Source organism: Triticum urartu, chromosome 1A, assembly GCF_056163025.1.
Source record: "Triticum urartu cultivar PI428250 chromosome 1A, HENAU_Tu73, whole genome shotgun sequence".
NCBI classification, from domain to species: domain Eukaryota; kingdom Viridiplantae; phylum Streptophyta; class Magnoliopsida; order Poales; family Poaceae; genus Triticum; species Triticum urartu.
The window spans coordinates 566410247-566437081 of NC_141873.1; the positions used below are offsets into that span (position 1 = coordinate 566410247).

The 26835-nt window shown below is 46.4% G+C and overlaps 2 protein-coding genes across 2 annotated transcripts; one reads left to right on the forward strand and one right to left on the reverse strand.

Annotated features, from left to right (window-relative positions):
• The first annotated feature begins 13025 nt into the window (after positions 1-13025).
• On the forward strand, positions 13026-13965 carry LOC125539422 (uncharacterized). Its single transcript, XM_048702871.2, has one exon. The coding sequence runs from the start codon at positions 13163-13165 to the stop codon at positions 13778-13780; it is 618 nt and encodes a 205-aa protein (XP_048558828.2). The 5' UTR covers positions 13026-13162; the 3' UTR covers positions 13781-13965.
• Positions 13966-20579: 6614 nt separating this feature from the next.
• LOC125533142 (serine/threonine-protein phosphatase 7 long form homolog) lies at positions 20580-22571 on the reverse strand. Its single transcript, XM_087541476.1, has 7 exons — positions 22411-22571; positions 22062-22322; positions 21759-21979; positions 21370-21682; positions 21185-21286; positions 20933-21109; positions 20580-20855 (listed from the first exon to the last, which is right to left on the reverse strand). Exons 1-7 carry the CDS (start codon positions 22546-22548, stop codon positions 20580-20582), a joined length of 1488 nt encoding a protein of 495 aa, XP_087397602.1. The 5' UTR covers positions 22549-22571.
• Between the last annotated feature and the right edge of the window lie 4264 nt (positions 22572-26835).

A 26835-nucleotide genomic window follows, 5' to 3' on the forward strand; every position in this document is an offset into this window, starting at 1 on the left:
AACTGTCATCAAAACCTTAAGCGTGCGGACCCTACGGGTTCGAGAACAATGTAGACATGACCAAGACACGTCTACGGTCAATAACCAATAGCGGAACCTGGATGCTCATATTGGCTCCTACACATTCTACGAAGATCTTTATCGGTCAGACCGCATAACAACATACGTTGTTCCCTTTGTCATCGGTATGTTACTTGCCCGAGATTCGATCATCGGTATCTCAATACCTAGTTCAATCTCGTTACCGGCAAGTCTCTTTACTCGTTCCGTAATACATCATCTTGCAACTAACTCATTAGTTTCAATGCTTGCAAGGCTTATGTGATGTGCATTACCGAGAGGGCCCAGAGATACCTCTCCGACAATCGGAGTGACAAATCCTAATCTCGAAATACGCCAACCCAACATGTACCTTTGGAGACACCTGTAGAGCTCCTTTATAATCACCCAGTTACGTTGTGACGTTTGGTAGCACACAAAGTGTTCCTCCGGCAAACGGGAGTTGCATAATCTCATAGTCATAGGAACATGCATAAGTCATGAAGAAAGCAATAGCAACATACTAAACGATCGGGTGCTAAGCTAATGGAATGGGTCATGTCAATCACATCATTCTCCTAATGATGTGATCCCGTTAATCAAATAACAACTCTTTTGTTTATGGTTAGGAAACATAACCATCTTCGATTAACGAGCTAGTCAAGTAGAGGCATACTAGTGACACTCTGCTTGTCTATGTATTCACACATGTATTATGTTTCCGGTTAATACAATTCTAGCATGAATAATAAACATTTATCATGATATAAGGAAATAAATAATAACTTTATTATTGCCTCTAGGGCATATTTCCTTCAGTCTCCCACTTGCACTAGAGTCAATAATCTAGTTCACATCGCCATGTGATTCAACACTAAGAGTTCACATCACCATGTGATTAACACCCATAGTTCACATCGTCATGTGACCTATACCCAAAGGGTTTACTAGAGTCAATAATCTAGTTCACATCATTTATGTGATTAACACCCAAAGAGTACTAAGGTGTGATCATGTTTTGCTTGTGAGATAATTTTAGTCAACGGGTCTATCACATACAGATCCGTAAGTATTTTGCGAATTCTATGTCTACAATGCTCTACACAGAGCTACTCTGGCTAATTGCTCCCACTTTCAATATGTATCTAGATCGAGACTTAGAGTCATCCAGATCTGTGTCAAAACTTGCATCGACGTAACTTTTTACGACGAACCTTTTGTCACCTCCATAATCGAGAAATATTTCCTTATTCCACTAAGGATAATTTTGATCAATGTCCAGTGATCTACTCTTAGATCACTATTGTACTCCCTTGCTTAAAACAGTGTAGGGTATAAAATAGATCTGGTACACATCATGGCATACTTTATAGAACCTATGGCTGAGGCATAGGGAATGACTTTCATTCTCTTTCTATCTTCTGCCGTGGTCGGGCTTTGAGTCTTACTCAATTTCATACCTTGTAACACAGCCAAGAACTCTTTCTTTGACTGTTCCATTTTGAACTACTTCAAAATATTGTCAAGGTATGTACTCATTGAAAAAACTTATCAAGCGTCTTGATCTATCTCTATAGATTTTGATGCTTAATATGTAAGCAGCTTCACCGAGGTCTTTCTTTGAAAAACTTCTTTAAAAACACTCCTTTATGCTTTGCAGAATAATTCTACATTATTTCCGATCAACAATATGTCATTCACATATACTTATCAGAAATGCTGTAGTGCTCCCACTCACTTTCTTGTAAATACAGGCTTCACCGCAAGTTTGTATAAAACTATATGCTTTGATCATACTATCAAAGCGTTTATTCCAACTCCGAGAGGCTTGCACCAGTCCATAAATGGATCGCTGGAGCTTGCACACTTTGTTAGCTCCTTTTTGGATCGACAAAACCTTCCGGCTGCATCATATACAACTCTTCTTCCAGAAATCCATTCAGGAATGCAGTTTTGACATCCATTTGCTGGATTTCATAAAATGCGGCAATTGCTAACATGATTCGGACATACTTAAGCATAGATACGAGTGAGAAACTCTCATCGTAGTCAACACCTTGAACTTGTTGAAAACCTTTTTGCGACAATTCTAGCTTTGTAGATAGTAACACTACTATCAGCGTCCGTCTTCCTCTTGAAGATCCATTTAATCTCAATGGCTCGCCGATCATTGGGCAAGTCAATCAAAGTCCATACTTTGTTCTCATACATGGATCTCATCTCAGATTTCATGGCCTCAAGCCATTTTGCGGAATCTGGGCTCATCATCGCTTCCTCATAGTTCGTAGGCTCGTCATGGTCAAGTAACATGACCTCCAGAACTTGATTACCGTACCACTCTGGTGCGGATCTCACTCTGGTTTACCTACGAGGTTCGGTAGTAACTTGATCTGAAGTTACATGATCATCATCATTAGCTTCCTCACTAATCGGTCTAGTAGTCACAGGAACAGATTTCTGTGATGAACTACTTTCCAATAAGTGAGTAGGTACAGTTACCTCATCAAGTTCTACTTTCCTCCCACTCACTTCTTTCGAGAGAAACTTCTTCTCTAGAAAGGATCCATTCTCAGCAATGAATAATTTGCCTTCGGATCTATGATAGAAGGTGTACCCAACAGTCTCCTTTGGGTATCCTATGAAGACATATTTCTCCGATTTGGGTTTGAGCTTATCAGGATGAAACTTTTTCATATAAGCATCACAACCCCAAACTTTAAGAAACGGCAACTTTGGTTTCTTGCCAAACCACAATTCAGATTGTGTCGTCTCGACAGACTTAGATGGTGCCCTTTTAAACGTGAATGCAGCTGTCTTTAATGCATAACCCCAAAACGATAGTGGTAGATCGGCAAGAGACATCATAGATCGCACCATATATAATAAAGTACGGTTATGATGTCCGGACACACCATTATGCTGTGGTGTTCTAGGTGGCGTGAGTAGTGAAACTATTTCACATTGTTTTAACTGAAGGCCAAACTCGTAACTCAAATATTTTACCTCTGCGATCATATCGTAGAAACTTTTATTTTCTTGATACGATGATTCTCCACTTCACTCTGAAATTCTTTGAACTTTTCAAATATTTCAGACTTGTGTTTCATTAAGTAGATATACCCATATCTGCTCAAATCATCTGTGAAGGTCAAAAAATAATGATACCCGCCACGAGCCTTAACACTCATCGGATCTCATACATCAGCATGTATTATTTCCAATAAGTCAGTTGCTCGCTCCATAGTTCCGGAGAACGGCGTTTTAGTCATCTTGCCCATGAGGTATGGTTTGCAAGCATCAACTGATTCATAATCAATTGATTCCAAAAACCCATCAGCATGGAGTTTCTTCATGCGCTTTACACCAATATGACCTAAACGGCAGTGCCACAAATAAGTTGCACTATCATTATTAACTTTGCATCTTTTGGTTTCAATATTATGATTATGTGTATCACTACGATCGAGATCCAACGAACTATTTTCATTGGGTGTGTAACCATATAAGGTTTTATTCATGTAAACAGAACAACAATTTATTCTCTTACTTAAATGAATAACCGTATTACAATAAACATGATCAAATCATATTCATGCTCAACGCAAACACCAAATAACACTTATTCAGGTTCAACACTAATCCCAAAAGTATAGGGAGTGTGCGATGATGATCATATCAATCTTGGAACCACTTCCAACACACATCGTCACTTCACCCTTAACTAGTCTCTGTTTATTCTGCAACTCCCGTTTCGAGTTACTAATCTTAGCAACTGAACTAGTATCAAATACTGAGGGGTTGCTATAAACACTAGTAAAGTATACATCAATAACATGTATATCAAATATACTTATGTTCACTTTGCCATCCTTCTTATCTGCCAATCACTTGGGGCAGTTCCGCTTCCAGTGACCAGTCCCTTTGCAATAGAAACACTTAGTCTCAGGCTTAGGACCAGACTTGGGCTTCTTCACTTGAGCAGCAACTTGCTTGTTGTTCTTCTTGAAGTTCCCCTTCTTCTCTCTGCCCTTTTCTTGAAACTAGTGGTCTTCTCTACCATCAACACTTGATGTTTTTCTCGATTTCTACCTTCGTCAATTTCCGCATTACGAAGAGCTTGGGAATCGTTTCCGTTATCCCTTGCATATCATAGTTCATCACGAAGTTCTACTAACTTGGTGATGGTGACTAGAGAATTCTGTCAATCACTATCTTATCTGGAAGATTAACTCCCACTTGATTCAAGCGATTGTAGTACTCAGACAATCTGAGCACATGCTCACTAGTTGAGCGATTCTCCTCCATCTTTTAGCTATAGAACTTGTTGGAGACTTCATATCTCTCAACTTAGGTATTTGCTTGAAATATTAACTTCAACTCCTGGAACATCTCATATGGTCCATGACGTTCAAAACGTCTTTGAAGTCCTGATTCTAAGACGTTAAGCATGGTGCACTAAACTATCAAGTAGTCATCATATTGAGCTAGCCAAACGTTCATAACATCTGCATATGCTCCTGCAATAGGTCTGTCACCTAGCGGTGCATCAAGGACATAATTCTTCTGTGCAGCAATGAGGATAAACCTCAGATCACGGATCCAATCCGCATCATTGCTACTAACATCTTTCAACACAATTTTCTCTAGGAACATATCAAAATAAACACAGGGAAACAACAACGCGAGCTATCGATCTACAACATAATTTGCAAAATACTACCAGGACTAAGTTCATGATAAATTTAAGTTCAATTAATCATATTACTTAGGAACTCCCACTTAGATAGACATCCCTCTAATCCTCTAAGTGATTACGTGATCCAAATCAACTAAACCATGTCCGATCATCACGTGAGATGGAGTAGTTTCATTGGTGAATATCGCTATGTTGATCATATCTGCTATATGATTCACGCTCGACCTTTCGGTCTCCGTGTTCCGAGGCCATATCTGTATATGCTTGGCTCGTCAAGTATAACCTGAGTATTCCGCGTGTGCAACTGTTTTGCACCCGTTGTATTTGAACGTAGAGCCTATCACACCCGATCATCATGTGGTGTCTCAGCACGAAGAACTTTCGCAACGGTGCATACTCAGGGAGAACACTTCTTGATAATTAGTGAGAGATCATCTTATAATGCTACCGTCAATCAAAGCAAGATAAGATGCATAAAAGATAAACATCACATGCAATCAATATAAGTGATATGATATGGCCATCATCATCTTGTGCTTGTGATCTCCATCTTTGAAGCACCGTCGTGATCACCATCGTCACCGGCGCGACACCTTGATCTCCATCGTAGCATCGTTGTCGTCTCGCCAATCTTATGCTTCCACGACTATCGCTACCGCTTAGTGATAAAGTACAACATTACAGCGCGATTGCATTGCATACAATAAAGCGACAACCATATGGCTCCTGCCAGTTGCCGATAACTCGGTTACAAAACATGATCATCTCATACAATAAAATTTAGCATCATGTCTTGACCATATCACATCACAACATGCCCTGCAAAAACAAGTTACACGTCCTCTACTTTGTTGTTGCAAGTTTTACGTGGCTGCTACGGGCTTAAGCAATAACCAATCTTACCTACGCATCAAAACAACAATGATACTTTGTCAAGTTGGTGCTGTTTTAACCTTCGCAAGGACCGGGCGTAGCCACACTCGGTTCAACTAAAGTTGGAGAAACTGTCACCCGCTAGCCACCTCTGTGCAAAGCACGTCAGGAGAAGCGGTCTCGCGTAAGCGTACGCGTAATGTCGGTCTGGGCCGCTTCGTCCAACAATACCGCCGAACCAAAGTATGACATGCTGGTAAGCAGTATGACTTATATCGCCCACAACTCACTTGTGTTCTACTCATGCATATAACATCAACACATAAAACCTACGCTCGGATGCCACTGTTGGGGAACGTAGTAATTTCAAAAAAATTCCTACGCACACGCAAGATCATGGTGATGCATAGCAACGAGAGGGGAGAGTGTGATCTACGTACCCTTGTAGACCGACAGCGGAAGCGTTAGCACAATGCGGTTGATGTAGTCGTACGTCTTCACGGCCCGACCGATCAAGCACCGAAACTACGACACCTCCGAGTTCTAGCACACGTTCAGCTCGATGACGATCCCCGGACTCCGATCCAGCAAAGTGTCGGGGAAGAGTTCCGTCAGCACGACGGCGTGGTGACGATCTTGATGTACTACTGTCGCAGGGCTTCGCCTAAGCACCGCTACAATATTATCGAGGATTATGGTGGAAGGGGCACCGCACACGGCTAAGAATATGATCACGTGGATCAACTTGTGTGTCTAGGGGTGCCCCTGCCCCCGTATATAAAGGAGCAGGGGAAGGTGCGGCCGGCCAGGAGGAGGGCGCGCCAGGAGGAGTCCTACTCCCACCGGGAGTAGGATCCCCCCCTTTCCTAGTTGGAATAGGATTCGGGAGGGGGAAAGAGGAGAGAGAGAAGGAAGGGGGAGGGCGCCACCCCCCTCTCCTTGTCCTATTCGGACTAGGGGGGAGGGGCACGCGGCCCAGCCCTGGCCACCTCTCCTCTCTTCCACTAAAGCCCACTAAGGCCCATATACCTCCCGGGGGGTTCCGGTAACCTCCCGGTACTCCGGTAAAATCCCGATTTCACCCGGAACACTTCCGGTATCCAAATATATGCTTCCAATATATCAATCTTTATGTCTCGACCATTTCGAGACTCCTTGTCATGTCCGTGATCACATCCGGGACTCCGAACAAACTTCGGTACATCAAAATGCATAAACTCATAATATAACTGTCATCAAAACCTTAAGCGTGCGGACCCTACGGGTTCGAGAACAATGTAGACATGACCGAGACACGTCTCCGGTCAATAACCAATAGTGGAACCTGGATGCTCATATTGGCTCCCATATATTCTACAAAGATCTTTATCGGTCAGACCGCATAACAACATACGTTGTTCCCTTTGTCATCGGTATGTTACTTGCCCGAGATTCGATCGTCGATATCTCAATACCTAGTTCAATCTCGTTACCGGCAAGTCTCTTTACTCATTTCGTAATACATCATCTTGCAACTAACTCATTAGTTGTAATGCTTGCAAGGCTTATGTGATGTGCATTACCGAGAGGGCCCAGAGATACCTCTCCGACAATCGGAGTGACAAATCCTAATCTCGAAATACGCCAACCCAACATGTACCTTTGGAGACACCTGTAGAGCTCCTTTATAATCACCCAGTTACGTTGTGACGTTTGGTAGCACACAAAGTGTTCCTCCGGCAAACGGGAGTTGCATAATCTCATAGTCATAGGAACATGTATAAGTCATGAAGAAAGCAATAGCAACATATTAAACGATCGGGTGCTAAGCTAATGGAATGGGTCATGTCAATCACATCATTCTCCTAATGATGTGATCCCATTAATCAAATGACAACATATGTCTATGGTTAGGAAACATAACCATCTTCGATTAACGAGCTAGTCAAGTAGAGGCATACTAGTGACGTTTGGTTTGTCTATGTATTCACACAAGTATTATGTTTCCGGATAATACAATTCTAGCATGAATAATAAACATTTATCATGATATAAGGAAATAAAATAATAACATTATTATTGCCTCTAGGGCATATTTCCTTCACCGCACACTTCTCTTTGCATCGGTATCTCAATCGAGTTACCGGAACCGGAACGCTGTCGTGGCACCGTTTTCGTTATCGTTGCCGTGGCACCCCTTCCTTTCCACCACGGTGACAAATGCTTCATAATGCTCTTATTAACATTTTCATAAAAATTGCATAAACTTGATTCATGCCATCTGCATCATGATAACAACAATTAGAATGTTTAAAATTGTTGTTTGCTTTAAATTGCTAATTGCATATGGGGTTTTACCAGAATTGTTGTTTGGCGTTCCGGCCTCATTTAAACTTGCCTAAATAGATGATTTCCTTCTGCTCTCCTCTTGCCATGTTTAGCAACATTTAATATTGTTGAGTACCTAAACGAGATCGAACTAAATAAGGCATGTGGTGTTCCGTCAATATGCAACTCATTGCATATTGAGCTCCACTTAATTTGTAGGATTGCTTGTGCACTTTGCCATGCCATGCATATTAAACCAGACATGCATCATACTTGGTTGTGCATCGTGCCATGCTTATGTGGTGGTTGTTTATTATGTTGTTTGCTCCTTTCCGGTGTTGCTTCTTCGGGCTAGTTCCGATAACGTCGCGTTTGTGAGGAACCGTTCGACTACGTCCGTTTGTCTTCTTCAGGGACTCGTTCTTCTTCCTTGCGAGATCTCAGGCAAGATGACCATACCTTCGAAATCACTTCTATCTTTGCTTGCTAGTTGCTCGCTCTTTTGCTATGCCTATGCTGCGATACCGACCACTTGCTTATCATGCCTCCCATATTGTTAAACCAAGCCTCTAACCCACCTTGTCCTAGCAAACCGTTGTTTGGCTATGTTACCGCTTTGCTCAGCCCCTCTTATAGCGTTGTTAGTTGCAGGTGAAGATTGAAGCTTGTTCCATGTTGGAACATGGATATTTTGTTGGGATATCACGATATATATTATTTAATTAATGCATCTATATACTTGGTGAAGGGTGGAAGGCTCGGCCTTATGCCTGGTGTTTTGTTCCACTCTTGCCGCCCTAGTTTCCTTCATATCGGTGTTATGTTCCCGGATTTTGCGTTCCTTACGCGGTTGGGTTATAATGGAAACCCCTTGACAGTTCTCTTTGAATAAAACTCCTCCAGCAAGGCCCAACATTGGTTTTACCATTTGCCACCTAGCCTTTTTTCCGTTGGGTTAGGCCAGCCCAAGGGTCATCTTTATTTTAAATCCCCCGGGCCAGTGCTTGTCTAAGTGTTGGTCCAAACTAGAGCCCCTTGCAGCGCCACCTCGGGGAAACTCGGGGGCTGATTTTAGTTGTACGGATTGCTTATCCGGTGTTGCCCTGAGAACGAGATATGTGCAGCTCCCATCAGGATGTCGGCGCATCGGGCGGTCTTGCTGGACTTGTTTTACCATTGTCGAGGATGTCTTGTAACCGGGATTCCGAGTCTGATCGGGTCTTCCCGCTAGAAGGAATATCCTTCGTTGACCGTGAGAGCTTGTGATGGGCTAAGTTGGGACACCCATGCAGGGTTTTGAACTTTCGAAAGGCGTGCCCGCGGTTATGGGCAGATGGGAATTTGTTAATGTCCGGTTGTAGAAAACCTGAAGTTGACCTTAATTAAAATACATCAACCGCATGTGTTACCGTGATGGTCTCTTCTCGGCGGGGTCCGGGAAGTGAACACGGTGTTGGAGTTATGTTTGACGTAGGTTGTGCTAGGATCACTTTTTGATCATAGCTTCTCGAACGTGCTTTGCCTTCTCTTCTCGCTCTCATTTGCGTATGTTAGCCACCATATATGCTAGTCGCTTGCTGCAGCTCCACCTCATACCACTACCTTACCTTTAAGCTTAAATAGTCTTGATCGCGAGGGTGTGAGATTGCTGAGTCCCTGTGGCTCATAGATACTTCCAAAACCAGCTTGCAGGTACCGAGGTTACCGTGCAGATGACGCAACCAAGCTCAAGGAGGAGCTCGATGAAGATCTTATCCTTCATGTTGTTTCGTTTCTAGTTGATCAGTAGTGGAGCCCTGTCGGGACGATCGGGGATCTGTGTAGCTTTTGGGGTAGTCTTCTTTTATTTTGGTTCCGTAGTCGGACCTTGATTGTATCTGGATGATGTAATGCTTTATTCATGTATTGTGTGAAGTGGCGATTGTAAGCCAACTATGTACCTCTGTCCCTTATGTATTACATGGGTTGTGTGAAGATTACCTCACTTGCGACATTGCTTTCAATGCGGTTATGCCTCTAAGTCGTGCTTCGACACGTGGGAGATATAGCCGCATCGAGGGCGTTACAGACGACTTCCCGATTGTCTACTACAACAATGTTTGCCCGGCTCTGACGAGGGAGGGGCAATGATGGTGGCGCGCCTTCGGCTCGCTTTAGTGCTTGTAGTCGTCGCTAGATGGTTTACGGACCTAGATGTAAATTTTACTTCTAGTGTGTTTTGTACTACCTTGACTGTTGATGAATGGATTAAAAGTTTTCTCGTGAAAAATATTTTATTTATGCATTCCTTCCTCTCCCGCAGCAATGGGATGATCAAGCTATTACATCTTAGAAACCAGCAGTTTAACCGACAAACCAGGTGAACCAACAATCCAAACCGCTCATCGCTTCGGTTTATTTCATCACTATGCTCCCAACTAGCTATCCTAAACTGGCCCAACAACATGTGAATCCTTGCTCTTGCTTCCTCCGCAGTATGCAACACCATCTATCTCCTTTGAAAAACTATAACTGAAATCATCGCCTCCTCTTTCAAAAGTCGCTAAACATCTAAAAATCAATCTCGGCCAATTTTCCTTTGTGCATCATCTTTCACAAAACTATGTTCATCCTTGTGGACATTACAATTGACGTTGCAACTGCCATCACCACATAACTTGCTTGCTCTGTCTCCACCTTCCTCTAGGCATACTCTCCCTTCCGCCTTTCAAGTTTCAACCCATCATTGAAAACCCTCTAAAACTATCTCAGTTGTTGGCGCACAAAAAATCATAACTCAGGTTGTTTGACCTTACTTCCATCCTTTCTTGATGCCCTTTCTGTCCACATCATGTATGCTCTCCGTCTCTTACTAAAAAATGATCTAAGGCCTAGGCGTGATTTCTTCCAGGCGGGTGTGGAAACATGGATAGGGGAACTATGTTTAATTGTTTGAAAAATTATTGAAAACAAAAAGGTTTCAATGGTCTAGGCATCAAAGATTTTATTAGTCAAAATAATTGCCTCCTGATGAATTTTGCGTTCAATGCTCCTAACATGCTAAACCTCCCCTGGGTGCAATGTTTCAACAGTCCTCGAATATTGCCACTCCCACCTCTCAACCCTTTCCTTTGGAACAATATAAACCAACATGATTCAGAGTATCCCAGAGACATCACACTAACTCACTATCAAGTCCAATTGGACCCATGACAAGGGCTTGTACACGAGACATACAAAGCAAGGTGACTTCACTCCTCTTTGAGCTCCCTATGAATTTGAATGAGACATAGCTGCTACCTCAATCTATAACCCTATGCGTGCTTAGGTGCAAAGGCAAGGACCGCGGATAAGCAAGAGGAGCGAACACTCAAATAAGAAGAAAAAGTGCTCCTGCACTACAACTTGATTGTTTGGGCCAGGGAGCCGGATTATCGAGGCCGAGAGAAGCCCCAGATGAATCAACCGGAAAGCCCGGTCATGCATGCGCCTCTGTCGATTCACCACTTCCGGACTGTTCGGGAACCAGTTATGACTATTCGGGCCGAAATCGAGAGGCCCCGGACTATCTTCGTGACTCCCACCAAATGTCCGAAGAACAAAAACCAAACTGTTTGACATGTTGAGTGGGCTGAGCCCATGTGCCTTTCTCCCACCTACTCCCCGGTCCTAGACTAAGTCGTATCCCCTTCCTAGATCTAGGGTTAGCAGTGTATTATAGACAAAACTTGGAGAGCTTTGCTCATGCACCTCCTTAAGGGGATCTCCCCAAGTGGTGTCAAGGCTTCCATTTGTGGAGAACACTCTATTGAAGTAATCAAGACCTCTATTTGAGAAGATTTCTCCAAAAATTCCAATACCTCCTCTTCGGAGTTGGGGGAGGGGGTGGGGGTACCCTTCGCTTTCCTTTTCCCTTTGTTTGTTATTTGGATCTAAGATGCCCCTCTTGTATTGACTTTTGTGTTATAAGACGAGTACTTAGTAGTGAAACTTAGCCTATTTATGCGTTCCTCTGGTGTTTCCCGCTTAGTTCCCCGTGCTCTTCATGGTCATCCTCACATCCACCTCCAATTCATGAAGATCGGGCCACCTCACACTGTTTACCACGTATTGCAACAACTACCCACCCTCAAACAAATATCGTTTGTCCTCACTAGCAATGGTAGATCCGCCTTCTTCTAGAGAAATACCTGGCCCTCTAGCCAACCCCTAGCCCCTTATCACACACCATCGATTCTATCATTTGTCTCACATATCAGGCAATTTTGGCTAGCTAGCTAACCTCCAAAATTGCTTAACTATGGTTGCCGAGATATAGTTGGATGTTGTTTTATCTGTTGCGGGATTTCAGCCAGGTCAAGACAATGACAACGCTTCCTCCCTCGTCCATGGGAAGAACTTCTCCACCCACAACACCAATAGATGACATCCTCATGCAGGACCACACAGACCACAACGCCAAACCTAACTTGGTTCTCAAAAGTCCCATATCTTCAATTGGCTTCTATTTGGGCACAATCTCAATTGCAAGGCCAACCTCTTCCACAAGACCATCGCTCACAATAGCATGTTCTCTCGATAGGAACACGACGCAGAAGATACTACCCTTATTTTGTTGCACTGGCCACGCTCATAATGTCTGGGCTGTCACCAGCCTCTGGACCCCATTTTCTCTCAAGTTGGTTTGGGACTCGCCTACCCCCTTTGGTCTCGACAACAACATTTGGCCATGGGTAGCTCTCACCATCCTTTGGGAGATTTGGGATTCCAGAAAAGCCAAGATCTTCCAAGGCGAGACTCACGCTCACCCCCTGTTGCAACAATATAAACAACATCATATCGGATTTTAGATTTTACTCTTTAAGATCATACTAGGTTTTATGTACCTAGCCAAAAGGTCGCCGCCACGTCTTGACGGGAGTATATCTCCTCGAGCACCGGCACAACCGGTGTATTCCTAGCCAACTACTACTCCTAGATTGGCTCTTTGAGTAGCAATGCATTCACGCGGGACCCTCTCCCCGTACGTACGTGGTGATTGTTTAAAGAAACATCCATTTCAGCGTTCGTTGTCTCGATCAACTTTGAAGTCGAAGGCCGAGCAAGAGTGGAAGGCGTGTTCGTATAAGTATGCCCACGGACGGCTCCGAGTTGAGAGGAGCAGCTGAGCACCGCTCGTACTAGGACATGGCAGTACGTAGTTAGTTAGGGCGGGCGCGTGAGAAGAGAACCGGATGTTACAGTAGCTCTAGTAGCTGTAGCGAGAGCATGGAAGGCGCCGGCGACTTCACCTTCGCCGTGGCCGCGCCTCTGGCAGGCGCCGGCGGCCGACGGGTAGGCCCCGGTCTGCTGTACCCGGTCTTCGGCCAGCCGCGCTCACCGGCGCGCCAGCGGGCTCTGGAGACGGAGACGACGACGGCCACCGAGCGCGTGCCGCTCGGGCGGCTTCTGCTCGTCGACGCGTTCGGCTTCGGAGCAGGAGCGGAGCAGCAGCCGGATGGCGGGGACAAGCCGGCAAAGACGTGCTCCTGTTCGTGCTGCCCCGGTTCACCGTTGACGGCGTCATCCCCGGCGCGCTGCCGGAAGAGCGGCTCCACGGGGTCGGTCCTCCGGTGGAGCCAGCGGCTCATCGGCCGGAGCCACAGCGACGGCAAGGAGAAGTTCGTCTTCCTGGACGCCAGCCCTTCCAACTCAGCCTCCAAGCGCAAGGGGGTCAGGAGCGGCGGCACGGATGCTGCCGGCGGCCACGCGCACGTCTGGAGCTCGTACGCGCACAAGGGCGGCGGCAATGACGGCCGCCGGAGGTCGTTCCTCCCGTACAGGCAGGACCTCGTCGGGCTCTTCGCCAGCGCCACCGCGTTCCGGCGGAGCTATTACCCGTTCTGACGACGTACTGGATCCGTAGAGCATTTGGTCTGCATGCATCCTACTGTTTGAGTTTGTACTCTGCTTGTTTGCTTGTTGTACTATTTTATCATCATATTGTATTATTGGTGACCTGAGCATGTAAAATCAATTTCATATGTTCTTTCTTTTTCGGGTGAATTTCATACGTTCCTTGAACTTCATGCAGTACACTTTGTTCATTCTACTAGTAAATTATAATCTCGCAACCACATGGAACACCTGCTGGGCCAAACAACACATCAAGCCTAAAAAAAGAGAAACTAATGTCAACAACGGAAGCTTGACGAAGCGCGGATGACCCGCCACCGCTGCCCCTCCGGAGTCGTCCCACCACACACTCCAAATACACCGAAACGCCGCGTACCAAACAACACCTTCAAAAAGGAATGCGACGATGACGACACTACTGCCTGGACATGTCCTAGGGTTTTCTCTGACACACGAAGGAAAGTGGGTAATGGGTACATCTGACGCCCTTCAGGAAGGAATGACAGCACCAATAGGCGGCACCGCGTTGGTGCCAGATGAGCCAACAAGGATTTCTCCCGACCCCCAAAACCACTACCCAGATGATCCGTGGTCTTCCATCCAGTTTCCCACCCACCAGCATGCACCACCACGGTTTGCATGCCACTCATGCCCTCTCACCGAGATCACCATCGCGAGGCCTAGAGGACGGAATATGGGAGTGCAAGGAAATGGGGGTGGCAGCATCGAGGCCGCGTGGGAGGGAACTGCCTCCATCCGCGGGAGGTCACTGCCTCCAGCGCCGTCGCGGTAGCCGGCCGGCCACGGCAACAGGAGCATAGCAGGCCTTCGGGCCCGCAAACCTCTGCCACCATGCCGCAACAAGCCGGCGACATCGCCACCACTACCCAGAATCCCGACTCACCACCTTCACCTCTAGGGGCTACATCATCGATAGAAGAGCTGCCAGCCCGCCTTTGCTCAGATGGGCCCCAAAGGGGCCCATATCTGGGCCGAGCGGGTGCCGCCAGCCCGCGCCTCCGCTTAGCGCCGCCACGCCATAGACCACCCTCGCCAACACCAAGTCGCACCGCCGCCGCACCGGATCGTCGCTGCGCTGCGCAGGAGCACCTCTGAGAAAAGCAGGGGGCGCCGGCGCTGTCCGGGTCTTGCCAGGTGACGCACCCCGGCCACGGCGGGAGGGGGGAGGGGGCAAGGCTCCGGGGGAGGCGGACGGTGGAGCAGCCGGTCGCCCGCGGGGGACAACCCGGTCGCGAGAGGGGGAAGAGGCTACTCCGTTGGTTTTTGAAGCAATTAACCAGATAATTAGTGCCCTTGCTAAATGAAAAACACTTCTCTCGTACAAAAAACAGCTTCCTTCGAACATGGAATTGTCCTCCACCATTTTTCCTTCCAAATCGAATTCAAACCAAATTCTTAGCTGATGAAACTATTACTATCGTACGTAGATGCAGCCTTCTTCTCTTGTTTTGTAACAAACTGTTAACCTTTTTGTTTTGTATTGCGGGGAGCATACGGTCAAACTTGATCAAATTGATAATGCAAGTTCAAGGGCCGTCTCCTTCGGGCACCAACTCTCCTTTCCCAAGCTTTACTCTTCGCATTAGTCGCACCAAAATTAAATTACATCATCCGATATGATCATATCATATCACGCGTCCGTGTCAGCCTTAATTAAGCCTAGCTGCGAAGCACGACCTAGCTTAGCAAGATTGTAAACGTTCCTTGCAGCCTACGACGCGTGCTGCCTCCGACATCGACCAAGCATACATATATAACTGCTGACACGCACGGATGCCTAGCCAGCAACGACACACACGTACATCTTGGTCGACATGTATACTGTTACTGCACAGTAGCAATACATATTTTTCCTTGACCCTTCACGTCACAACGCAATCAACCAGTAGATTTGTCTGGATATTTCCTTGGAGTGTATAATTGCCATGGCTAGGTCAAAGCTTATTGCGAGCAAGTTTAATTAACCGATGTGTTTGGAGTGGGACAAGACGGTGAACATGATCATCTTGTAGATCACCATAACACCAGCGAAAACGCCTGCTGAAGACTGGACACGTGATCACGTACGGGCCAAAGACGGGCACATCGCCTACACCGCCGAGAAATGTACTCGTAGCCATACAGCCATACAAGCAATGGTCGCTATTTCAAATATCACTTTTACCACCTTTATCATGAGATTGTTATCCTTGGCGAGATGTGGTGACCGATGCATCAGACTTTTCTGAGATAAGTAGCAGCAGCTACAGTGTCACGTCGAGAGCAACGTCGTCTCCTTCAGTTCTCTCCTCCTTATGGATGTCCCAATTCCACGACAGGCTCGTAGGATACATTATATTACGTGGCAGACAGCAACGCTAGCACTGTGTTTAATTGCACATTAGGACAACACATGACCTACGTCATTAATCGCTCGCGGCGTTCTGGATTAACACAAACTTGCATATTTGAAGTGAGGTGTGACATCAACCCGCACGCAGTTCTCAGCATGGCCCAGCCATAAATACAATGGAAACAAGGAAGACCATCTAACAACTGGTGTGTTGGAGGCAGAAATCACATATTTGACCTGAGGTCCAAATCAAATCACAAACTGACCTCGTTCCGAAAAAATTTCACTCTGCTGACCCTTTCGTGTGGCGCCCGACAGCTGGGCGCCACACCCTACTATGCAGCGCCTCTCTCTTGGGCGCCGCACCTCGTGCCAGCGTGGCAGCCCTGGTCCAGTTGCGGCCCCACAGACAGCACTGCAGCGCCTCAGACTTAGGCGCCACACTTGTAATGTGCAACGCCTAGCTCTTGGACGCTACACAGTCTGTGTTCCACTTAGGCTGGCCCCACCCTCTCTCCCATCCCAGCCCCACCCCACACAAACCCTTAGCCTTGCGCCCCTCCTCTCTTCCCCTCTCCCCCTCTCAAATCCTTCTCAAATCTTGCAAATCCGAAGTATTTGACCGTGGATTTCGAAGCCAACCCCTCCCTTAAGGTAATCTCCTTCGATCCCCTCGTTTTCATCCATAGGAATTGTCACATTTGCTCAAATCTTGCTACTTTGGGGAAACCCTAGTTTTGGCTTGGATTTGCAAATTTGTATTGAATCATGTTATGTTTCTTTGCTAATTTGGGTTGGTTAGGCTTTCATAGTATGCTAGGGTTAGAGTTATGTGTGTTTGATGTTGGTGTTAGGGTTATGCTATGGTTAGGGTTGTGGTTATTGTTAAGTGGGGGTTAGGGTTATTAATTCATATATATGTTATGGCATATGTATTTTGTGCAAATATTTTTTGTTAAGTACTTACTTGATATATGTGTTTTTTTATTATTGTAGGGATGGGGAGAACATGTGTTTATGTTCATCACGTGGATAAAGAGGCCTTTTTAAAAGGCAATGTTGAGCCGGACCCGGATGAGCTTGACATGGTGTTTGAGAGTAGTCCAAGCTATGCGGAGCTCTTGGACCAAGTGAGGAAGGATTTGAATTGGATGGACCCAAGTGACGTTGTTGAGTTCGTGGGAAGGCATAATGTTGGTTTTGGAATGCACATCCGTTGGAAGACAATGCGTGTGAACTCCGAGCAACGTTGGGTTGCATACAAGGAGACGGTTGCCGAATCTCTAGACAAGGCTCTTGAGTTATTTGCCTCCAAGAAGGTTGAGTCTACTTTGAATTTGGACTTGAACCGGAACCCCTCCCCGTTGGTTGCTAGCACTCCACCATCCATGAACCAAGATCAAATGAGTGAACCTCATTTCACGCAACAAGATTGGCCAACATTGAGCCCGACTCCAAACAACCAAAATGAAGGTTTTGAAGAGGAGAATGGTGAGTACGAGGAGGATGACAACGAAGTTGATCTCCATGACAAAAATGTGGGTGATCTCGACCAATATCATGTGCAAGAGACAATGGACCAATCCATCCCTTTTTCCCGTGCATATGCATCAGACTCGGATGACGATGGTCCCGATGAAGAAGTTGATGAGGAGGGGTTCACACCGAAGGAGGCCCAAGCATTCAAGAAGGTATTCGCGCGGGATCACAAGACACCATTGTTCAAGGATCTTAGTCTCACAGATGAAGCCATTGTGGATGGTGGCAAATGCATATCTCTTGGAGCTAGGCCAAGTTCTCACCGTGATTTGGAAGACGGCAAGAACGGGATATATCCCGGTTGTGAGTTTCAATCCTTCTTGGAATTGAAGATGTGGCTCGACAACTACTCGGTTACGCATTATCGTCCACATAAAGTGGCCAACTCGGACGTCAATGTGCGTTACACGGTCAAATGTGAAGTGCCAAGTTGTCCATGGATTGTGCGTGCAAGGCCATGGAAAGGAGGTCCCACTTGGCGCATAGTGAGTTGTCTACCAAATCACATGTGCCGGCACAAGAATGCGGATGGCAAGCTTGTGTACCAACAACACAGACAACTCACGTCCGAGTTCATCGCTTATAGGCTTTCCAACCAAATATCCACACTTCCAACAATGAGCATCAAGAGTGTCATTGACCTTGTGAAAGCCATCTTTCATTACAAGGTGAAGTACGGCAAGGCATGGAAGGCAAAGCAAGCCGCATTCAAGATGTTGTATGGCAATTGGGAGGAAGCATACAACCGACTCCCTAGGTTGTTGTTAGCTATGGCCACCACAAACCCAGGCATGGTTCACGTGGTTGAGCCTCATGGGCACCAAACATTGATTCACAACGGGAGGACCGTCCGAGTATTTGACCGTGCATTTTGGGCCTTTGAGCAATGCATGAGGGCTTTTGAGCATTGTCGGCCCGTCATCGCCATTGATGGCACGTTCTTGACCGGACAATACAAGGGCACTTTATTGGTTGCAATAGCAAGTGATGCCAATAACCGGGTGTTGCCTTTGGCTTTCGCTTTGGTTGAGGTGGAGAACAATGATAACTGGGAGTGGTTCTTGCGTCAATTGAGAACAAGGGTATTACCGGCTGAAAGAGAAATTTGTGTCATATCGGATCGCCATCCAGGAATTCTCAATGCGGTGGTGGTTGACATTCCCGGACATAGAAAGTTGCACCATCGATGGTGCATGAGGCACTTTTGTGCAAACTTCTATAGGGCATGTGGTATCAAGGAGTTGGCCGATGATCTTCAAGATTGTTGTCTCGCTTTCACCAACAAGCGGTTTGCCACATTGTTCAATGCATTGCTCAGACACAAGAAACTTGACCCCGGTGGTCATGAATTTCTCACTAAGAACATTGTCGAAAGGAATATGTGGGCACGTGCTTTCGATGAAGATGGCCAGAGGTACGGTCAAATGACAAGCAATATGGCAGAATGCTTCAATAAGGTGCTCAAGGGTGTACGTGCATTACCCGTGATGGCAATAGTTCAATACACATTTGACAAGATGAATGGATACTTTTTGAAGTATTCAATGGAGACGGATAAGCAGATTGCTGGTGAGAACAAGGATAAGCACAAGTACTATTTCCCACCAAAGGTTGAAGAATGGTTGGACTTTCAATCACGAAAGGCAGACTCCCAAGAAGCTGTACTATATGACGACAACGAGTGGAAGTATGAGGTGAAAGAGCCTGGAGGAACCACAAACGATGGCCACCAACACGGAGGCCGCGCTTTCAAGGTCTCCCTAACACGGTGTGATTGCAGCTGCATGAGGCCATCGTTGCTTCATCTCCCATGCTCGCACTTGTTAAATGCAGCCCGTGTTAGGAATGCGGACGTCAATCACCCTCTTACCGTTAAGTGCCAGAAGATGTCAAAAAGGACCAATACTAAGATTGTCTTAGGCGGCAACGGCGGTTCGAAGAATCGTTTTGAAGAGGCTTGGAGGAAGAGCGTCGTCAGAAGGAGAGGATGGAGCGGAAGAAACGAGACGAGGAGAGGGCACGCCAAGCGAAACTTGCTCGTGAGGAGGAGAGGGCAAGAAAGCTTGCAAAGGCTCGCGAGGCGCAAGAGGAGGACTCGGCCCGTGACAAGAAGGGGAAATGGCCTCGCTCTACTCAGTAGGGACTTCGGTTCGGTGCACTCGTCGTGAACTTGTGAGGGCATGTAAGATGTTGGTGAACTATTTTCTAGGGCAAGCTGCCATTTGTCATTTGTAATGAATGTGTCGTGAACCATGTCGTAGTTTGAATTGTCTTAAGTTATGAACTCGTCGGCATAAAATTTTTGTTTGTTCAAATTGTTGTGATGATGCAGTCATTGTAAGTATTATGATGTTCCGGTGAAATGAATGTGCTGTCAACTCTGTTTTTGCAGTAAACAACCGTGCAGCGCCCAGAACAAAGGCGTTGCACTGTTCTATGCAGCGCCGAACGGACGGGCGTCACACTGTAAAGTGCAGCGCCTTGCTCTGGGGCGCTGCATTATGACTTGGTAATTTTCGTGGATCGTCGGTGCTCAAAGCCTTCTGTGGCCCTATGGGCAGCCATGGCCAGTGAAGCAGCGCCTATGGGACGGGCCTCGCCTAGGCTTTGGGCGCTGCATAGTACAGTGCAGCGCCTGACTGTCAGGCGCTGCAGTGCTGTTAACTGCCAAACTGCAGAAACAGATTCCATTTTGGCAAATACTGAACAATTCAACTGAACAAAGACAACATCATTTAGGACAAATACTGAACAAAGACAACTAATAATTTGAACATCACATCATTTAGGACAACACAAATACCACAATAGTAAGAGTTCACCAACATATAACATAACCCAACAAGTTCATCAACCTAACGAAACGGCTACAAGAGAGCACTTCCATAGTAACAAACACTAATGCCTTCCGCGCGTGTTCCTGGTGCCACGCTTGCAGGCAATCTTCTTCTTCCTGGATGGATGAGCCTCCTCTTCCTGCACTTCCTCCTCCGCCTCCGCCTCCGCCTCATGATCCAAGCTAGCCATCCGCGAGGTCCCTACGACCACCTTTGGGTTGCCTCTGTTGTCAAAGTCGTTGGGTGTGTACCGGCGTCTGGGCTGCCTAGGCTTGAACACATATGGGGACCGAAGTTGAGCGTCCGCCAAAGTCATGTCATCATCAAGCTCATCACCCTATCACACAATCAAACAATATGGTGAAGACCGACGTCGTAATCAAGTGAGAATCACATATAAAGGATTAGTCATACCTCTTGGGTGACCGCACCCTCATCATCCTGATAAGCATATGAGGAACTCACATCGTCCCTCTGATGGTGAGATGAGGGGTCTGATGGTGTACCAGACCTAGAGGCAGATGGTTCATCAATTTCGGGATCACGGCAACCGAGAAGATTCGATAACCGCCTTAACTTCCTGGCCTGACGCTGTAACATGAACAAGTGTGGAAGATATGAAACTCCGCAACATAGACTACCTCTCATAGTGAATGCGATTTGTACCTTGAGGAATTCTCGTAGTGGACCATCATCATTGCCTTTTCCAACCGGTGTTTCCTCCAGAATAGACTGGCTCTCATCAGCTGCTTTCTTGATCTCGGTGCGCTGCGGATGAGAAAGAATGAACACGTTAGCCATTCAAACATGTGTAATACGGCCAACGGGAAAGTAAAGAAGAAACACTTTACCACATAGTTAATCACCAGAACAGCAGGGACTCCGTGCCCTACCCTGACATCTCTGTTGTACTTCCCCTTTGATAGATCCTCAAAGTTTACGGGTTCTTCAAGAATATCCTCATTATATGCCGGCGGGCATATCTCAACTCGAGTATTTTCAAGAAGCCATCGTATGTAGTTATCAAAAGCAAGTGGACTATGCTCATGAAGCTTGGCGCGTGCACTGCTACGAGCTTCCTCCACACAAAGCTGGAAGCGGGTAACATACGAAGCATGATGCTTGTCCCAGTCCTTTATCTTCTGCTGCCTTCTCCTGTCCAACCTGCATGGTACAAAACCAAACATTAGCAAAATTAAGGAGTGACGATGCTTAGTCAATACGGTTCATGCTATCTTACCTATGAAGTGCTTTGTCCGTATCCACCCATTCCGGCGGGTGAGGCTGGAACAGACCAAACTGACGACACACGCGATGTGGCAAATGAAACTCAACAGCCCAGTTGCATATCAGTGGGCACCGCATACGCCAGAGATCCCTATCCCACAAGCACATCGGGTTGATGGTAAACTCCGGGGTGTACCCAAGTCTGTCATCGGCGCCATATGGCTGCCATTCCACCTATGAAATAGGGCAACAATGCAAAATTGGTGAATTTTTTTCAGGCAAACATGAGAAATGACTGAAGTAATGACCTCGTTACCTGCTCAGGCGTAATCGTGTCCAACTCGGCAACGTACTTCTGGTACATGAGATTGACATCGTTCGTCATCTCGGAAACCACATCCCACTTGTAAGCCCAAGTGGGGCGCCGTAATTCGTCATCTTCATCTTCATACCAAGGATTAAACCTGACGCTCTTCGGGCGTCCAACAAGCAGACGCTCCCAGCTCCATACAGAAAGTAGAAGCATATTACCACCAATGCCTGCACTATCTGTGATCCTGCAACACGCATCGTCCAGCTGCATATGAAAGAAAAACAATGTTAACTTGACAGCAAGCTTGCATTGCTAATGAAGAAATGAGTTGATCACAAAACAGACCAACTACCTGTCGGTACAAGTAGGCAAGAGTCGCTGAACCCCAGCTCCATTTGCTATCGAAGACGGTCAATGCCTTCAGCCACATCCATGGAGCGTTCTTGCCAGTGGAGTCAGGAAACAAAGTCCTCGACACAACATACCACATGTAGACACGAGCATGTGTCTGGATCACGTCATTAGTGGCATCCGGAGGGCACGTCGCAAAGTGAGTTTGAATCCACGTGAAAGCAGCTCCGGCTGCTTTCCTTTCCTTCTTCTTCTTCTCTTCTCCCTCCTCTACATCAGCCTCAGCCTCGATAGGAGCCATACCGATAAGAGCAATCATCTGCTCGCGCCACCCATCAGAATCGGTGCTCATACAGAGAGGCATCCCGTCGATAGCAAGACCGGTGATCAACGAGACATCCTCGAGCGTCACGGTCATATCCCCAGTCCGAAGATGGAAACTATGCGTCTCAGGCCTCCACCGATCAGCAAGAGCGGACACCAGTGGAGCGTTCAGATTCGGCGTGGACCGGCTGACCAACTGAATCCACGGGAGTAGTCCTGCCTGCTTGATGTACGGTGTGTACCGCTCATCGTAAGGCATGGCAGGACCAGAGACCCCGTGATACCGAATCTTCAAAGGTTCAAGCTTCTGCAAAAAACAAGTAATGACAAATCTTAGGGCATGTAAATTTCAACTTAAGGCAAAATATTTAGATTACTCGTTATTACCATCTCCTTCTCGCGCATCATGTAGGCCCGGTGTTTCGTGTCGTAGGCATCGTCGAGAAGCCAAACCATCCTTACAAATTTCAAACAATAAACATATATGAGTTCATCTCAAATATCGGTAAACACTCAACATTTCATATGTGTTCATCTAAACATCTCATATGTATTCATCTACAAGAATCTCAACATCTCCTTCTCACACAATGAATAAATGATTGTAAATTCTCATATATATCTAGTATGTCATATGTGTTCAAGTAAATCAACATCTCATATTTCAAATAAACTCAACATTTAATATATATCTAAAAAAATTCAACATCTCACATATAGCTACAACACTCAACATCTCATAATTATCTACAAAACTAGGCATCTCATATATATCTAAAAAAATTACAATCTAGGTTTCACTAACAAGAATCATATAGTGTGGGGGGTCAAAGGTTCCACCTAATCTTGGGCAAACAAAGATCCAAACCAAGCAAATCAAAGGTTCCACCTAATCTTGGGCAAATCCCTAAAATTGCAACGCATTTACGGAGGAAAAGAAAGGGAACGGAGGAGTTTACCTAGTAGGAGGGATTGGAGATCGAATCCGGGCCTCAAAACTTCAGATCTGAGAGGGGTGTGGGGGGGATCCAAAGGGAGCGCCGCTGCCGCCGCTCTCTGTAAACAGAGCAACTGCTCAGAGGGGGAAGAACTGCTGGGAGGGGCTGGCCCGATGCGGCTTAAGTCAATGTGCAGCGCCCAAGCCATAGGCGCTGCACATTACACAGTGTGGCGCCTATCCCTTGGGCGCTGCACTGCTGTCTGTGGGGCCGCAACCCAACCAGGGCTGTCACGCTGGCAGGAGGTGCGACGCCTAAGGCAGAGGCGCTGCATAGTGGTGTGTGGCGCCTAGCTATCGGGCGCCACACGAAAGGGTCAGCAGAGTGAAATTTTTTCGAGAGCAGGTCATTTTGTGATTTGATTTCGCCCTGAGGTCAAATATATGATTTGCATGTGTGTTGGATGTATCACATACTCCCTCCGTTCGGAAATACTTGTCTTAGATACAACCATTTCTAAGACAAGTATTTCCGAACGGAGGGAGTACTACGTTACACACTGGGCTAAAATTTCAACGCCACATATATGGGCACCAAGTGAAGATTGTTGGGAAAGCTAGCAAGCTAAGGCCTACAGGTACGTAGTAGCTGAGTCCCATTCATTCTAATGCCTGAATAGGTGTCTCTCATGGTGTAATTTTACATATCGATTCAGCGAGAACTGAACCTTCAAGAACCAAACTCGTGGAACAGTCGTCGCGTCTGTCGCCAAGGGTGAGGATACAAAGCACATGGAGGAGGGACGGAGGGGGAGGGCTCCATGTGATATATGGTGGGCCATGAGCGTCCATGTCCAACGTGGCGGACATCCTTACTCCCCCAAACCTTCCCTTTTTTTATGTCTATTTGCAGACGTCAAAATCCTTTGTTGGTATTGTCCTTCCCCGTATTACTTGCTAGGTTTCATTCATACAATTAAAACGTACCCTCACAAAATCTTGTCTAACAAATATTGCTCAAAGTCACAAAAAACATGCACCTGAATACTAACATATAGGAATAGCAAACTGTAGACATATGGGTTACAACATATCCAAGTGATGTTGTGAAACTAGCAGAGTAAGCCCATGGCAACCACTGATCCTCAGTGACCCGTAGCCGATGGCAATTCCACAAAAAATGGAACATAATTAAAATAGACCATCCATGAATTCGGTGCAGATAACATGCACTTTCTGATTATCCATGTCGTACGACAATGTCATCTTCTCCTTGTTGGTAAGGAAAATCACATTACAATATGGATGAATTGCAAACATCACACAAGAACCATCATGTTTGTGTTGATGCCTTCCAAACAGCTCCAAAACGTTAACATTGTGCTTTAGGGTTCACTTTCCAGTACCATAATCCTCAAGAACCCAAATATAAAGTTGACAATCATGAGAATTATCAGTACCATAATCCTCAAGAACCCAAATATAAAGTTGACAACCATGAGAATTATCTATCTTCCATGCATACAAGCGTCCTTGAGATTGTCCAACATCTCAACATCTTGGCAAGTCATCAGCTTACTCTGAACATAAGCCCACTGTCTGGTTTCTGATGAGTATATTGCCACTTTTCAAGCATCGTGCACACCAAGGATCTAAAGCGCGAACACCATGAAGTGGTACAGAACAACCGTGTGGAATCCTAAGAAAGCGATTGGAATGGTTCGACCTGGATGTCCCGTCAGCACAGTCCATTCCTTGGTCGCAGAATTGCGCACAACATGATTGGGTCTGCTCACGAAAGTCAAGCAAGAACAAAGGAGAAGGCCGCTGCTGACTTGTTGGACAAAAATGTGCTTGTATGTTGTGTGCAAGAATGGGAGAGGGCGGACCTCTACCATTCAAATTACGAAAATGGAGACTCAACGCCATTGATTATTATGTAGAAGAACCTAGACAAAGTGTGTGGCGACCTCTTGCGGATATCCCGGGAGGAGTAGATGTGAGCCAGGGCTTGGACACGCACTTGAATCGGCATAGCGACATGTATGGCACTCGCGAAAGGATCTTGACCAGGGCGTCCACGGAGAGGCTTGGCGTGGGCTGCTGCTTCTGCTTCTTCTCCTATAAATGGTAGAAATGCCTTGCTAAGGTTCCTTGGAAGATGGGGGTAGTCCATGATTGGAAGAAGGTCATGCTCAAAGAAAGAAGAAGAAAAAAAGACTGAAGATGTGTGGAGTAAACCTCGCAAACTACTGGGACAAAATGGCGGGGAGTGGCTCCATCGAATGGTGCGGAGCGTCGTCATCATGGCAGGCGGTCACCAGAGGATGGCCCTCATTATGCAACCATGGTTTTTTCCATCTCCTGGCGGCATCGTCTTCTCCATGGCTCGCCGATCAGTGCCTCGACCTGTAAGAAAACCAGATGCATTTTTGTGAAGCGTATAACCCTTTGGTCTAAACGCTCTTATATTAGTTTTTTATGAGGTGCTCTTATATTAGTTTAGAGAGGGAGTACAGATTAACTCGGTTGATATGCCTTGATTTATAAGCTAGCTATATACTCCCTCCGTTCGGAAATACTCATCGGCTTTCCTATAGGGTCAGTTAGTTTCCCCTCTTGTTAGGGTTTCTCTCTCCCCTCGAGCGACGGCGACGCCGGCATCGTAGGGATCTTCTCTCCCCGGCTGTTCACCCCCTTCCGGCGATCGCTGTGGCCCGTGGCCGCCGCGGCGTTAGGGGAGGGCGGGGACTTCCTTGGGACCTACCGCTCGCGGATCCCTACCCTCGAGCAAGCGCATGATGGATTCGACTGCATCTGGATCGTGTACGGCTGCGTTCGATCTGGCTGCGATGATGGAGGAACTTGGCCTGAAAAAAGATGATCTGGTTGATGTCGTGGTGGAAGACACCGAGCTACCGAAGGAAGAGACACGTTGGATGGCTCTGGCTAGGGTTCACACAGAGAAAACATACAGCCAATATTGGTTTTATAGGAATATGAGGGTGGCCTGGGACCTAGCTCAGGAGGTGAAGATTAGACCACTCGAAGATAATCTGTACTCAATGCAATTCTCCTGCCTGGGTGACTGGGAGAGGGTTATGGGGGATGGCCCTTGGAACTTCAAGGGGAAAGCAGTAGTTCTCTCGGAGTACGATGGCTTCA

What these genes read in the sequence shown, in the direction of transcription:
- LOC125539422 (XM_048702871.2), top strand. Translation starts at nt 13,163, where the DNA reads ATGGAAGGCGCCGGCGACTTCACCTTCGCCGTGGCCGCGCCTCTGGCA.
- LOC125533142 (XM_087541476.1), bottom strand. Translation starts at nt 22,548, where the DNA reads ATGTGGTATGTTGTGTCGAGGACTTTGTTTCCTGACTCCACTGGCAAG. An exon ending in ACGGACAAAGCACTTCATAG is followed by an intron (nt 21,683 to 21,758) that starts GTAAGATAGCAT and finishes TGTACCATGCAG; the next exon opens with GTTGGACAGGAGAAGGCAGC. An exon ending in CACTACGAGAATTCCTCAAG is followed by an intron (nt 21,110 to 21,184) that starts GTACAAATCGCA and finishes TTCATGTTACAG; the next exon opens with CGTCAGGCCAGGAAGTTAAG.